Here is a 15,512-nt window from a genome sequence, read left to right on the forward strand (position 1 = left end):
ACACCAGAGAACTGAGACTCCACATAGTTAAACCATCCACCCACCTGAGTTCACTCCCCTAAAGGGCCCCAGCACTGGCTGCAGGGCCAGTGCCCTTCTGGGGAGGGGGGACTCAGGGCCTCTGGGCAGTGAGTGAGTTGAGTGTGCCCAAATGAGTGAGGGAGCTTGGGCTCTGGGTTTATTTAGCTTCTCTGAGCCTCAGATTCATCATCATCAGGGTTGTCAGGGGTTAACTGGGGTCATGTCACTTGTGAAGCAATGGGCAGCGCGCCCCGCACCCAGTCGGTGCTCAATAAATGTTTCTTTACCACTTATTTCCCTCAATAGGGGATTTGGAATAACGTGGTAAAGATGAAGCGGGCTCGGCTCGGTGTGGGCCATCAGATGGGCCCCCTGCAGTCAGAGCGGAGGCCTCGCTGTCCGACCGAGGGTTAGATGCGCTGTGGGCTCCGGGGCGTGCGGCTTTAGCTTCCGGCCTTTGTCCTCACTCCTTGTCTCTCTCCGCCCCACCCCGCGGACTCAGTGATCACAGAGAGGAAGTGCTTTGCTGCTCGCCCCGCGATCTGACGATTGAACGCTCTCCAAGGAAGAGCCGAGGCGCGTCTGAGTTTAGAAGGTAAGAGGGGCTGGAGAGCTGCGGTAGCTTGAGAAATTGTTCCATTTGAGGGATTCCTTGGGCTCCGGGCTCTGGAGACGGAAGGGGGTGAGTGAGTCCTGATCGCCCCCCCACAACCCCGGAATTCCAGGGTTTGCCCGCAGTCAGTCCAATCCACGCGGTACCTAATCAAGCCGTCTCTCTCTGTCCAGCACCAATGGCGAGAGCGAGAAAACGAAACCGAAATCAGGCTTGTACCTGACAGCGCTCTGGTGGTCTCTTCACTCAGCTATTTCACTTGGGGGTTTCTTCGACTTCCCTTCTCTGCTGCTTTCTTTAGACCAGCCTGTCTCACACCTGTTGTAGCAGGAACTTTGAGCACAAACATGTGTCTCAAAATTTTCATTGCCAGGTGATCGTGCTTTCGTAGCACAATCGATTTAGATCTCTGAGGGTGGGGGCTTGAAGAGTGTCCCGGTGGCCAGGTTGCTGAAAAACGGGTGCTTCGCGGGGTCTGTAGCAGGTGCAGTTTTACAAATCTGCAAGGACCAGTTCGGTGCTGGCTGAACTGCGGCTCTGTTGCCCTCATCTGACGGAGGGCAGTTGGACTGACTCAACACCACCAGCTCCCCCATTTGTGTATGGCGAGAGTAGGAATCGCTGAATTTTGTTTTCCTGAAGGGACATTATTAAGTCTATCAGTGAATGCCTAATATTTGCCATACTTTATATGCATGAGGGGACGGAAAATTGAGAATAACCTAATGTTACACAATTAGGAAGTAACAGTCTGAAGTTAAATGATCAGGGGTTCAAACTTAAATCTTGTGAGGTTGGAGTCTGAGCTCTTTCCACTTCTCTCTGCTACTTTGAATAGAAGCACACATGCATAAAGAAGACATGCCCAGAGCCAGTAAATGCACTGAGAGGTGTAAGAAATGCAGATTGACACAAAACACATTTTTTTTCCCTATTAATGAAGGTTCTTTTTCTTTTAAGAGATCATCTATTTCTAGTGAGGGTATGTTAATATGACACTGGAAGAAATTTATTAAGATAGATTGAGAATTTTTTATTTTTTATTTTTTTAGATTTTATTTATTTATTCATGAGAGACACACACACAGAGAGAGAGAGAGAGGCAGAGGGAGAAGCAGGCTCCCAAGGAGCAGGGAGCCCGATGCGGGACTCGATCCCAGGACTCTGGGATCATGACCTGAGCCAAAGGCAGACGCTTAACCATCTGAGCCACCCAGGCGCCCAGGTTGAGAATTTTTTAAAACAATGATAATCCTTTTGTTACCGGACAGAGAACCGGTTCCAAACTCAGGTTTGCCTGCTGGCTGCTCACAAATCAGTACTAGAGAAGCAGGTAATGGTGGGAAAGGAAAGGCTGCTTTATTCAGGAAGCTGGCAACCTGGGAAGATGGCAGACTAATGTCTCAAAGACCATCTTCGTCATCCTACGGGAAGCTGGAGGGCTTTAGGGGAAAAGGCATGGGAAAGAGGGTGGGGGTGGGAGCTGCGTGCAGGAGTGGCAGGTGTGCAGGCAGTCAGTCGTATGTCAGTATGAGCCTAAACAGGTAGGCTAGCATCTCTAGCAGCTGTTCCTGAATGGAATTAGGCCTTCTCTTCTGGGAAAGTCTGGTCCTTCATTCCTCAAGGCCAGTGGTCTTCAAATCTCAAGGAAAGTAAGTTAGTTCTGCTACAGGTCAAGGGACTGAGGTCAGCAAGCAAGGAGTGGATAAGCTTGAAGCCAATTAACACTTAAGACCTGTTGGCATGCTGTTACACTTTGACCAGTCATTCAATTCTTGGAAATCTATCATAAGAAATCTATTATAAGATGTATCATAAGAAAACACGCTTTAAAAAGCTAAATTAACTGCAACATTATTTAGAATGGTTAGAAAATTCCAATTTTAAAAATCTTGCTTAAAAGTTGTTTTTAAAAACTGTTTAGTAATAAGGAAATGAAGCAAGTGACTGGTGGCCTATTGCAGAGCCATTAAAAATGTTTTAAAAGACTTTGTGGTAACATAGGAAATTATACAATGGCATTAGATGAAAGAAAGCAGGATATTTATACAGTATCCTCACATAGCATGATCTCAGCTATTTTTTAAAAAAAATTTATAGAAATATACTAAAATAGGGGCACCTGGGTGGTTCAGTTGGTTGGGCATCTGACTCTTGATATCAGTTCAGGTCATGATCTCAGGGTTGTGAGATTGAGCCCTGTGGCGGGCTCCCTGCATAGTGCGGAGTCTGCTTGAGATTCCCTCTCCCTCTGCCCCTCCCCTGGCTTGCACTGTCTCCCTCTCTAAATAAATAAATAAAAAGTTTAAAAAAAAGAAATATACTAAAATCTTTTTTTTAAAGATTTTATTTATTTATTTGTCAGAGAGAGTGAGCACAAGCAGGGGGAACCGCAGGCAGAGGGGGAAGCAGGCTCCCCATTGAGCAAGGAGCCTAATGCGGGACTTGATCCCAGGACCCTGGGATTATGACCTGAGCCTGAGGCAGACGCTTAACCAACTGAGCCACCCAGGAGTCCCCTAAAATCTTAACAATGCCTATTTCTGGGTGGTGGGACTGCAGTGTAAAAATTTTCTTGTTTTTAATTTATATATGTTCATAATATTCTATAGTAAAAAGTTCTATATAAATAAGTAGATGTATTTTGAAAAAGTTGCTAGTAAAATTAATTTTTTCTAATTCAAATGCTTTCTCACTATTATAAAATTACAAAATAGCTCATCTCCAGGTGGAATGTTAGAAGACTCCAAGAGTATTTCCTTCCTCATATTGCTGGTCTACAGCCAGATAATCTCTGTTTAACCTGATAGTTCAAAGAGCTCCGTGTCTCTTTGATCAAGTCCCAAGGAGATAAGTTTGCATTTTCTCAAAGGCACAGAGTTGTAGCCAGTGGTAATTACCATCATGGAGACCAAGAGCCATAACAGCCTTCAGGAGAGACCCACACCCTCCAGCAATGAGGAGACATCAGTGGATGGCAATAAGTTAATCAAAGCTGTTAAAGAAGAAGACATCAAGCTGGTCCAACAATTCCTGGAAAGAGGGGCTGATGTTAACTTCCAGGATGAGTGGGGCTGGTCACCTTTGCATAATGCAGTACAAAGTTGCCAGGAGGACATGGTGGATCTTCTGCTTCGTCATGGGGCTGACCCTTGTCTGAAGAAGAAGAATGAGGCCACTCCATTCATCATTGCTGGGATTGTGGGAAATGTGAAGCTGCTCAAACTTTTCCTTTCTAAAGGTGCGGATGTCAATGAGTTTGATGCTAATGGCTTCACAGCTTTCATGGAAGCCGCTGTGAATGGGAAGGATAAAGCCTTAAAATTCCTGTATGAGAATGGGGCAAATGTGAATTTGAGCCGAAAGACAAAGGAGGATCAAAAGAGGCTTAGGAAAGGAGGGGCCACAGCTCTAATGGATGCTGCTGAAAATGGACATGTAGATGTCTTGAAGATCCTCCTTGATGAGATGGGAGCAGATGTCAAAGCCTGTGACAATATGGGCAGAAATGCTTTGATCTATGCATTTAGGAATTCTGATGTTAGAAATGTGGAGGGCATCACTAGCCTTCTGCTGCAGCATGGCGCTGATGTCAATGTGAGGGGAGAGAAAGGGAAGACACCCCTGATCCTGGCAGTGGAAAAGGAGCACTTGGGTTTGGTGCAGATGCTTCTGGAACAAGAACATATAGAGATTAATGAGACAGACAGTGAGGGCAAAACAGCACTTCTGTTGGCCGTCCAACTCAGACTGAAGGAAATTGCTCAACTGTTATGCAACAAAGGAGCCACCACGAACTGTGGGGATCTTGTGATGATAGCGAGGCGCAACTATGACAGTTCCCTTGTAAGGCTTCTTCTCTCTCATGGGGCCAGAGAAGATTGTCCCCCTCCCACTGAAGACTGGAAGCCTCAGAACTCACGCTGGGGGAAGGCCTTGGAACACCTCCACAGAATATACCGCCCTATGATTGGCAAACTCAAGATCTTTATTGATGAAGAATATAAGATTGCTGACACCTCTGAAGGGGGCATCTACCTTGGGTTCTATGAAGGGCAAGAAGTAGCTGTGAAACGATTCTGTGAAGGCAGCACACATGGACGACAGGAAGTCTCCTGTCTGCAGAGCTGCCGAGCAAACAGTGACTTGGTGACATTCTACGGGACTGAGAGCTACAAGGACTGTCTGTATGTGTGTCTTGCCCTCTGTGAGCAGACCCTGGAGGAACACTTGGCCAAGCACAGTGGGCAGGCTGTGGAAAACAAGGAAGATGAGTTTGCCCGAAACACCCTCTTATCTGTATTTAAGGCTCTTGAAGAATTACATCTGCGGTCTGGATACACTCACCAGGATCTGTGCCCACAAAACATCTTAATAGGTGAGTCTCCAGTCTTCTCTTAGAAATTGCGGGGTCTTTATTTACAAAAAGAAAGGATTTTCATTACAGGGAGGAAAGGAGTAGAGTAAGTGTGGATTATTCAGTTTGAGGATTAATGCAACAGATTCATAATTAGAGTGCTATCTCTCCTGCTACCAGGTATAACCCTTACCCCATGTGGAGGTGACAGATGCCAATGGAATACCAGGCTAACGTCATATTTCCTTTGGCAAATACAAATATGAAGGTTATGTCTTAGATGGAGTCAGCTCCAGAAATTTGAATTCCTAAAGTAGCCTGCCAGTCAGAGAATCCTGAAGGTGTGTTCCTGCAGCCAAGATGGTAGCCACTGTGAAATTTTTTTAGGTGATTTTATTTATTTATTTGTCAGAGAGAGAGAGTAAGGGCATCCAGGCAGGGGAAGCGGCAGGCAGAGCAGGCAAAGGGAGAAGCAGGGTCCCCTTCAAGCAAGGAGCCTGGTGCGGGACTCGATCCGGACCCTGGGATCATGACCTGAGCCAAAGGCCGAGGCTTAAGTGACTGAGCCACCCAGGCGTCCCTCCACTGTGAAATTTAATGGCAAAACCGAGGTCAAAACTGGGCATGCCAGGATAAGATGCAACAAGTGAAACAGACTCCAAGTGGGCAGAACGAGTCAGCACCCACTGGCCTCAGCCAAAAACAAAATGAAGGAAAGAAACATTAAAGGAAAGAAGCAGAGCTGAGTGTAAAGTCCCAGGAGGTGATGTGGTGCAGTAGGAAGAGTCTTGGCTTTAGCCATGTGTAGGGAGACTTGCGGCCTAGTCATGCCACTTTGTAGGTTTGCAGCCTCAAACAAGTCACTTAGCTCTGTGAGCCTTAGTTTCCTCATTTAAGATGAATAACACCTCTTTCATAAGGTTGTTATGAGGTTTAAGTGCAGTGTGTTAGACAAGTTACCTGTATGTTGTAGGTACTCAGCAAAGGCCAGGTCCTTGTCTAGAGGGCTAAGCAGAAACAGATACCTAATCTACAGACATGTACTGAGATTTAAGGTAGGTGTAAGGGAACAAGACAAAAAGAGGGTTCAGGTATTGAAAGGCAGAGAACAGTATTTAAGGTCCTGGACAAGACCTGGAAGGAAGTAGGTAGACATCAGAATACAACTGGAATCTGGCTTTTAATTTGAGGACAGGTGCTAGTGGCACTCCTTCCTGGTTTTAAGCAACTTTGTTGGGGAGCCTGACAAAGGCCAGAAATATGTGCAGCTCTACAAAGTGAAGCAGAGTTCTCAAGATGCAGCCAAGGGCAGGGTCCTTCCCAGTTCTAACTGCTGATCTTGATGCAAAAGAGTCACATGTCACATTATAAAGAAAAATTACTTGTCACTACCTCTTCTTCAGAATTTCTGGCACCATCTCTTCTATTCTTAAGCTTGAACAATAGAGAATTGAGAATTGACTCTATTTCTGCCCCCAGATGGTGAACCTAACACATACTACAGACTATTCTTTGTATTAGATCCCTAAAATGATAGGAAAATATTGTTAAATGAATTCTTAGCTGGGATCAAAATAGCAAAAGAAGTTTTACAGGACAAAATCTTTGAGGAATCATAAAGAGACTGAACATGATAGGATGGGATTAAAGAAAGACATGGGAGCCCAGGACAAATGCAGGATGCCACAGCTAAATATTACTCATAAAAGTAGGAACAGTGCAAAGAAACTCCACTCAGGAGTAATGGCAGCCAGAAGCAAGAGAGGACAAAAGATCAGCTAACAGGTAGATTGCTGCATCAGTAGAAAATAGGAAGATCACACCCTGTGCATTCCCCACAGACCAAGCATCTGTGCCAGGCCTGTCTCTGCAGACAGGGCTACTACTTGAGACACTGGGTGGTTGATGATCTCAAGAGAAACAAAGAGCAGTTAAATCCACAAGATTTCTGCCAAAGCACCCTACTAAGTGGCACATCCTGCTTACCCCCTAGTTTCACTGAATAAAACGCAAAGCAGAAGTTCTGACAACTGCCTCCATCTCTCCCCCATGTTGGGTGGCATTAACAGAAGCAACTCAAAGGGATCAGGGATTCTCAACTGCAAAGTAAGGCTTACAGTCAAAAATCACTGAAGATATTTATGAAGTGCTGATACCCTGAAAAAGATGCATGAAATAGAAGAACTTAGACCCAAAGAAACAAAGCTAACTGAGTGTATTAGTTTCCTATGGCTGCTGGAACAAATTATCACAAACTTGGTGGCTTAAAACAGTAGAAATTTATTCTCCCATAGTTCTGGAGGCAAAAAGTATGAAACCAGTTCCACTGGCCCCAAATGACGTGTCAGCAGGGCCAAATTCCCTTTGTAGGCTGGGGTGGGGGGAGACCCTTGCCTCTTCCCCATTCTGGTGGGCAGCTAGTATTCCTTGGCTTGTGGCATCACTCCAATCTCTGCCTCTGTAGTCATTGCCTTCTCTTCTGCTGTCAGATCTCCCTTTGCCTGCCTTGCACAAGGGTATGTGTGATTGCATTTAGGACTCACCCTGCTAACCCAGGACAATCTCTACTATTTCAAGATATTCTCTCTCTTTTTTTAGAGAGGGAGAGAGAGTGTGAGCAGGGAGGGGCAGAGGGAGAAGAGAGAGAATCTTAAGTAGTCTCCACACTCACCACAGAACCTGACATGGGGCTTGGTCTCACTACCTTGAGGTCATGACCTGAGCCTAAATCAAGAGTCGGACGCTTAACTGACGAAGCCACCCAGGTGCCCACTGTTTCAAAATTCTTAATCACATCTGCAAAGCCCTTTTGTGTGAGTCTGTAACTATATAAAGTAATGTTTGCAGATTCCAGGGATTAGGGCATGGGCATCTACTTAGTTTGCCATCCTGAGTAACCACAGTACTTTAAAGTAAGTATAATTAATAAAACCAGAGAACCAAGATAGGTTATTTCATCCAAGAAGCAACGATAAGCATTGTGAAGAGAACGAATAGAGAATTTGGGAATTTAAAATATAATTGTTTAAAAATTTAAAACTCGAGACTGGATTGAAGATTAAATTAGCGAGCTAGAAGACATGCCCAAGAAATTTTCCTAGGAAATAATAGAAAAGCATAAAGGAGTGGATAGGGAAAAAGGTTTAGAAGTCAGGATTTAGGTCTGAAGTTCTAGTAGGCATTTCAGAGGGAAGAAGAAATGAGGTTGAAGCAATATTTGAAAAAAAAAAAAAGTGAGAATGTCCCAGAAATAAAGATAGATATATTTCTCTTACTGAAAAACTCACCAAGAGCTGAGGGTAAGTAAGGAAAAAAACCCATTGAGTCACATCTTAAAGGAATATCAAAACATCAAGGGAGAGAGGAAAATCTCAAAAGCTCCCAAGAGAAAACAAATTACCTACATAGAAACCAGAATCAGATTGCTAAGAGACTTCTCTCCTCAGTAACCTGAATACAAAAAAAAGGAACTGAGGAGAAAGAACCTACTAACAACTGAATCTTAGTATTCCCCCAGAATTCATATGTTGAAACTCTGCAGATATTCTTTCAAGATAGTGTTTTTATTTCCTTCAGATACACTTCTGTTTTATCTATTTTTAATTTTTTGAGAAACCTTCATGCTGTTTTCCATTGTAGCTGCACCAATTTACATCCCCACCAAAAATACACAGGGTTCCCGTTTGTCCACATCTTCACCAACTCTTGTTATCTCCTGTTTTTTTGATAATTATTCTAACATGTGTGAGATGATATCACACTGTAGTTTTGATTTGCATTTCCCTGAAAATTACTGATATTGAGCACTTTTTCATGTACCTGTTGGCTCTTTTAATGTCTTTGGAAAAATGTCTATTCAGGTCCTTTGCCCATTTTTTAATCAGAGCATTTGATTTTTGCTATTGAGTTGAATGAATTTCATATATATAAATATATATTTCATGTACATAAATATATTTTCATATATAAATTTCACATATATATTTCATATGCATGGAAATTTCATATATATAAATATATATTAATATGTATATTTACTCCATATCAGATACCCGATTCGTAAATATTTTCATTTCTATACATTGCCTTTTCATTTTGTTGATGGTTTCTTTTGCTGTGCAAAAGCTTTTAGTCTGATGTAGTCTCACTTGTTTATTTTTGCTTTTGCTGCTGTGCTTTTGGTGTCATATCTAAAATATCATTGCTAAGACCAATATCAAGGTGCTTTTTCCCTATGTTTTCTTCTAGGAGTTTTATGGTTTCAGGTTTTACATTTAGGTCTTTAAGCTATTTCAAATTAGTTTTTGTGAGTGGCATAAGATAGGGGTCTACTTTCGTTCTTTTGCATGTAATTATCCAGTTTTTCCAACATCATTTTTTGAAGAGATTATCTTTTCCCCATTGAGCATTCTTGGCTCCCTTGTCAAATATTAGTTGACTGCCTATGTGTGGGTTTATTTTTGGGCTCTTGATTCTGTTTCATTCATCTATGTGCCTGGTTTTATACCAGTCCTGTACTATTTTGATTACTAGGTCTTTGTAATATAGTTTAAAACCAGGAAGTGTGATGCCTCCAGCTTTATTCTTTCTCAAAATTGCTTTGGATGGATCAGTGCCCTTATAAAAAGAGCTAGCTAGTTGTCTTTCTACCATACGAGGATACAGCAAGGAAGATGGCTGTCTATACACCAGTATGCGGGCCCTTACCATGAACGCAATGCTGCTGACACCCTGAGCTCAGATTTCCAATGTTCAGAGCTGTGTGAAATAAATCAATTTCTGTTGTTTAAGCTACACCCATCTACTGTAATTTGTTATAGCATCCAGAATTGACTAAGACAACCATCAAATTATACATGATTCAAAATAAATACATATTTTTGATTGAAGTATTATTAACATATGGTGTTATATTAGTTTCAGGTATACAATATAATGATTCAGCAATTCTAGACATTACTCAGTGCTCATCATGAAAAGTGTACTTTAATCCCCTTTATTCCCCCCATCCCCCTACCCACCTCCCCTCTGGAAACCACCCGTTTGTCCTCTGTATTTAAGAGTGTTTTTTTGTTTGTCCTTTTCTCTCCCTTTGTTTGTGAAATCATATGGTGTTTGGCTTTCTCTAACTGACTGACTTCACTTAGCATTATACTCTCTAGGACCATCCATATTGTCACAAATGGCAAGATCTCATTTTTTTGATGGCCGAGTAATATTCCATTATATATGTGTGTGTATATATGCCACATCTTTTTTACCCACTCAGCTATTGATGGACACTTGAGATGCTTCCATATCTTGGTTATTGTAAATAATGCTGCAGCACATAAGTGTGCATATAACTTTTCAAATTAGTGGTTTTGTTTTCTTTGGGTAAATACCCAGTGGTGGAATTACTGGATATATGGTATTTCTATTTTTAACTTTTTAGGGAACCTCCATACTGTTGTCCACAGTGGTTGCACCAATTTACATTCCCACCAACAGTGTGCCTAACGGTTTCTTTCTCTCCACATTATTGCCAACACTTATTATTTATTGTCTTTTTGATTCTAGCCATTCTGACAAGGGTAAGGTGATATCTCTTCATGGTTTTGATTTGCATTTCCCTGATGATGAATGATGTTGAGAATCTTTTCATGTGTCTGTTGGCCCTTTGTATGTCTTCTTTGGAAAAAAATGTCTATTCAGGACCTCTGCCCATTTTTAATTGAATTGTTTGTGTTTTTTTGGTGTTGAGTTGCATATGTTCTTTATACATTTTTGATATTAACCCGTTATCGGATATATCATTTGCAGATATCTTCTCCCATTCAGTAGCCTCCCTTGTCGTTTTGCTGATAGTTTCCTTTGCTGTGCAGAAGCTTTTTATTTTGGTGTAGTCCCAGTGGTTTAGTTTTGCTTTGGTTTTTCTTGCCTGAGGAGACATATCTGGAAAAATGTTCCTATGGCCGATGTCAAAGAAATTACTGTCTGGTTTTTTTTCTAGGGGTTTAATGGTTTCACGTCTCACATTTAAGTCTGTAATCCATTTTGAGTTTATTTTTGTGTATGGTATAAGAAGGGGTCCATTTTCATTCTTTTGCATGTAGCTGTCCAGTTTTTCTAAGCACCAGTTGTTGAAATACATTTTTTAAACGTTTAAGGATCCAGGAAGACTTCCTACCCACAGACCATATATGAAAGAACTGCTAGAGGATATGCATAAGGAAGGAGAGAAAGAGCCTGGTAGAAAATAGTGACTTACAAGCAGCAAAGAATAAACAAAAAAAATTAATTGTTTAAGTAACCTAAATATGTGTTATTTTTAATGAAAAATTATTTATTTATTTAATTAAAATCTTTAATTAAAAAATATCATCTTAGATGATATTGCAGTGCTGGGAGTGAGGATGAAGAGACTCTTGATTCACTGACAGCAGGGTGGAGTGCGCAAATTTTATCCTAACTCTGCCCATCCGCTGTTAGCAGTCTGTGATTCTATAAGTGCAGAAACTAAGTGTAAGAGTTTAAAATTTTTATAGCACTTTAGCAATGTTGATTGCATCTAAAAATAAATAAAAAACCCTGGGGCTCATTAAAAAAAAAATCAAGTGTTAGAAGAGATGTGAAGTGTTCCCTTAGGCACTTGCAAATTTAAGTAGCAGAGAACTCAAAGTGGCTTAAACAGTGAAGGGGATTTATTAGTTGGAATAGCTGAAAGCAGTCTCTGGTTTCCAATCTGCACCCTCTGCCCCTTCAACCTCATTGCAGGCTACTTTCCAACTTCATTCCTTCTTTCCAGGCTGTCAGGCCTCCTTTCTGTCAGAGTGGAATTCCTCAGGTTCCTTTCTGCCTTGGGAATTCCTATCTGGATTTCTCTCTTCCCTGTTCCATTCTCCCATGTGAATTCTACTGATCTCTGTTCTCAGTGTCCTTTCTTAAAGGAAGACTTTTCTCCCCCACACAGCCATGTGGCTCTTGTTATACACTTTCAGAGCATCCTGCACTTTGGGCTAGCATTTTTAAATCTTTTTTTTTTTTTAAGATTTATTTATTTATTCATGAGAGACAGAGAGAGAGAGAGAAGCAGAGGGAGAAGCAGGCTCCCAAGGAGCAGGGAGCCCGATGCGGGACTCGATCCCAGGACCCTGGGATCATGACCTGAGCTGAAGGCAGACGCTTAACCATCTGAGCCACCCAGGCGCCCTGGGCTAGCATTTTTAAAGTTGCAATTAGGGTCACCTGGGTGGCTCAACCGGTTAAGCATCTGCCTTCAGCTCAGGTCATGATCCCAGGGTGCTGGGATCGAGCCCCGCATGGGGCTCTATGCTCTGCGCAGGGTCTGCTTGTCTCTTTCTGTCCCTCTCCCTACTTGCTCTCTCTTTTTCTAAAATAAATAAATAAGTCTTAAAAAAAAATAAAGTTGTAATTAATTTTACATTCACTCATTGCTCAGAGACTCAAAACTCCACAGGGCCTGTGCTGTGTTCTCCTCTTTCACTGTCATTTTCCCCCTCACTAGACCCTTGTTGAATAGTTTAATGGGTTCATTTTTGTTAGACTGTGGGTTTACACCCAACTTTGCTATCTAAGTTCAGAACCAAAGGGGTTTGAGAAGCACACAGTTGTGCTGACCATCCTGCTGCCTGGAGTTACTCGGTTGGCTTTCTTAGACGCCTTCAAGCCAGAAGCAGGAGCTACTTCTTCAAGGACAGGTCACTGACTGGCTCTTCTTTCATCTTGTTCCTGACCTCACCCATCCGTGCATCCTTCTTCCTGAGGACTCAGTGGCTTCCTTCAAGGGAGAAAGATCCTGAAGAGGGCAAGGAGGTAGTGGCTCATTTCAAGCACATAGTTAATCCATGATAACTGATTACAGTGTCACAGGGGGCTGTGGTTGGTGGGCTTGATTGAGTGGCGCACTGTGGTAAGCTGCTCTTGGATTTGGAGTCTCATTGGTTAGTTGTTAATTAGCCTTGGGAAGTCAACGTATCTCCTGCCAACAGTCCCTTTATAAATCTGTGCTCATTGCCCCCAGGAATTGCCTGAATGGGGAACTGGTCAACTTTATCCTCATCCTTCCCCATGCCCAGGCCTGGAGAAAATGAAATTTAAATCCTGCCCTTGGCAGATACCTAATAAGTCAAATGACACTGTGCACATGGCTCTTTTGAAGAGTAAATAGCCATGCAGATATAAGCTTTATTATTGCCTTCTTCAGAGATGATAATGCATTGTGGTACATAATTATTTAAGTTAATTACAACATGAAGAGAGAGGATTTTCACTGTATCTCTACAAACTATCCCTTAGATTCCAAGAATGCTGTTTGCCTGGCAGATTTTGATAAAAGCATCAAGTGGACTGGAGAGCCGCAGGAAATCAAGAGAGATCTACAGGTAAATTCTACAATTGGTTTACTTTTCCATCTTTCTGCTTCCTTATTTGTTTCGTTCATTCCCTTATTTCCTATGGCCAGTTAGACGTCATTTCTGTTTTACCTCTTCTAACTTCCAAGGCATTCCCCCAGGGCTTACTGTCTTCACTCCCTTGCAGACAGTGGCATTTCTCTGGGCTGCTGTGGCCCCTTTCTGTATTTCTTTGGCTCTCTCTCTTCCTCCACCAGCTAGATAGGAAATGAATTGAGCATGACATACCTCTTCTAAAATTACCTCCAGGAGGTATGTCCAAATGGCCTCCCAAATTCCTGCATGAGGTATTTCCTGCCTGCAGACAAAGCAGATGGGATTTCTTTTCCCATTTTGTTCAAACTTGTATGCTAAACTCCTAGGAGGGCCAGATACGAAGGCCCTCCGAAACCCATGGGAGGGATGGGATTGGTCCTCAGCTTGAAAGAAACTAATCTTGGCCACAGAGGTTACGAGCTTGAAATAGCTTTTTCTCCTGGAAGGAGACAGCAGAAACAGAGCCTGACCCCTGCAGACCAAAGCTCCCAGGTTGACTCTGACCCTGTCTGGGCAGTTTCCTCCTGGGAGGTTCTCCAGGATGCAGAACGTTCAACCCCGGGGCAAGAGCTCTCCAGCCACATCTGGCCTTTGCTGCTAAAAGGATTTTAGCTCCTTCCGTGATTGGTGTCTTGCCTGCTGTAGGAAGTGCGTATATTGGCCTCCTGCTTGACCTTTCTTCCCTGTCATGGCCTAACTCCTGGAGCTGTCACCGTGTCCCACTGGACCTGGACTGGCTCCTTTATCTGCCATCTCACATAGTCCCAACCCAAAGTCTCAGTTTCCAGCCAGAGTCCTGGCATTTCCCTTGTTGAAAACAGTTTTCCTCTCCCCTGTTTTTTGACATTCGATCCATACTTTAAGGTTCAGCTCAAATTCCTCTTCCTCTAAGCAGTTTGCCCTGACAATTCTGGCTTAGGATTATCTTTTGCTCCTCATAAACCTAAATTGTGGGGACCATATATTGTCTTGAAGGGTTCTACATGTAGAACCTGTAGACTCCTTGAGATTTCTCCCACTTTCCATTTGGTCATAACCTGCACCACACCTCCATACAGAGTGAGAATTCATAGACAACTTTGGCTTGATTTGTGGCTTTCATGCAGGCCCTTGGTCAGCTAGTCCTATATGTGGTAAGGAAGGGAGAGCTCCCTTTTGAGACACTGAAGACTGAAAGTAATGAAGAGGTGATTCAACTTTCTCCAGATGAGGAAACTCGGGACCTCATTCATCAACTGTTTAACCCTGGAGACAATGTGCAGGGGCACCTGAGTGGCCTGCTGGGTCATCCCTTCTTTTGGAGTTGGGAGAAGTAAGTAAAAGTTGATGGCATATTCCAGGCCTCCAGAAGGGAGACAATGAGTGTATTAGTCATGAGATATATATATGTTCAAATGATATATAGATAGACAGATATATAGATATCCAAATGATAAATATAAATATAGATTTACTTATTAAAAATATTTTATTTATTTATTTAGAGAATCTTAAGTAGATACTGCTGTGCTGAGCACAGAACCTGATGGGGGCTCTATTTCAGGACGTTGAGATCATGACCTGAACCGAAATCAAGAGTGAGGCACTCACGCCTGAGCCACTCAGGCGTCCCTATATATTTATTTTTTTAGAAAGAAATGCAGTATTAAGGCTGAGAATTCTCACGATCTGCCTCTGCAAGCTGGAGGCCCAGGAAAGCCCATAGTGTAATTTAGTCCAAATGCAAAGGCCAGAGAGCCAGGGGCACTGATGATGTGGGTTCCAGTAAGGGTCTGAAGGCCTGAGAGCCAGGAGCGCTGAGGGCAAGAGAAGATTGATGGCCCATCTGAAAAAAATCAGACAAGAAGGGGTGAATTCCATCTTTTATTCTATTTCTTTTTTAATATTTATTTCAATAAAATTTATTTTTTTACCTTTCTTTTTTTTAAATTTTATTTTATTATGTTATGTTAGTCACCATACAGTACATCATTAGTTTTTGATGTGGTGATCCACGATCCATTGTTTTCATATAACACCCAGTGTTCCATGCAGTACGTGCCCTCCTTAATACCCATCACTGGGCTGACCC

At 42.5% G+C, this 15,512-nt stretch overlaps 1 protein-coding gene across 1 annotated transcript in view; it reads left to right on the forward strand.

Annotated features, from left to right (window-relative positions):
* Nucleotides 1-434: 434 nt before the first annotated feature.
* RNASEL (ribonuclease L) overlaps nt 435-15,512 on the forward strand; it is a 27,446-nt gene continuing 12,368 nt past the window's right edge. Inside the window, 4 exon segments of the mRNA XM_025877870.2 lie at nt 435-616; nt 3,352-5,012; nt 13,290-13,375; nt 14,548-14,753. Coding sequence (XP_025733655.1) covers nt 3,539-5,012; nt 13,290-13,375; nt 14,548-14,753 — 1,766 coding nt within the window. The 5' untranslated portion in view covers nt 435-616; nt 3,352-3,538.

This window comes from Callorhinus ursinus, unplaced genomic scaffold, assembly GCF_003265705.2.
Source record: "Callorhinus ursinus isolate GAN/ISIS: 27379988/994484 unplaced genomic scaffold, GSC_fseal_2.0 scaffold13, whole genome shotgun sequence".
Classification (NCBI taxonomy): domain Eukaryota; kingdom Metazoa; phylum Chordata; class Mammalia; order Carnivora; family Otariidae; genus Callorhinus; species Callorhinus ursinus.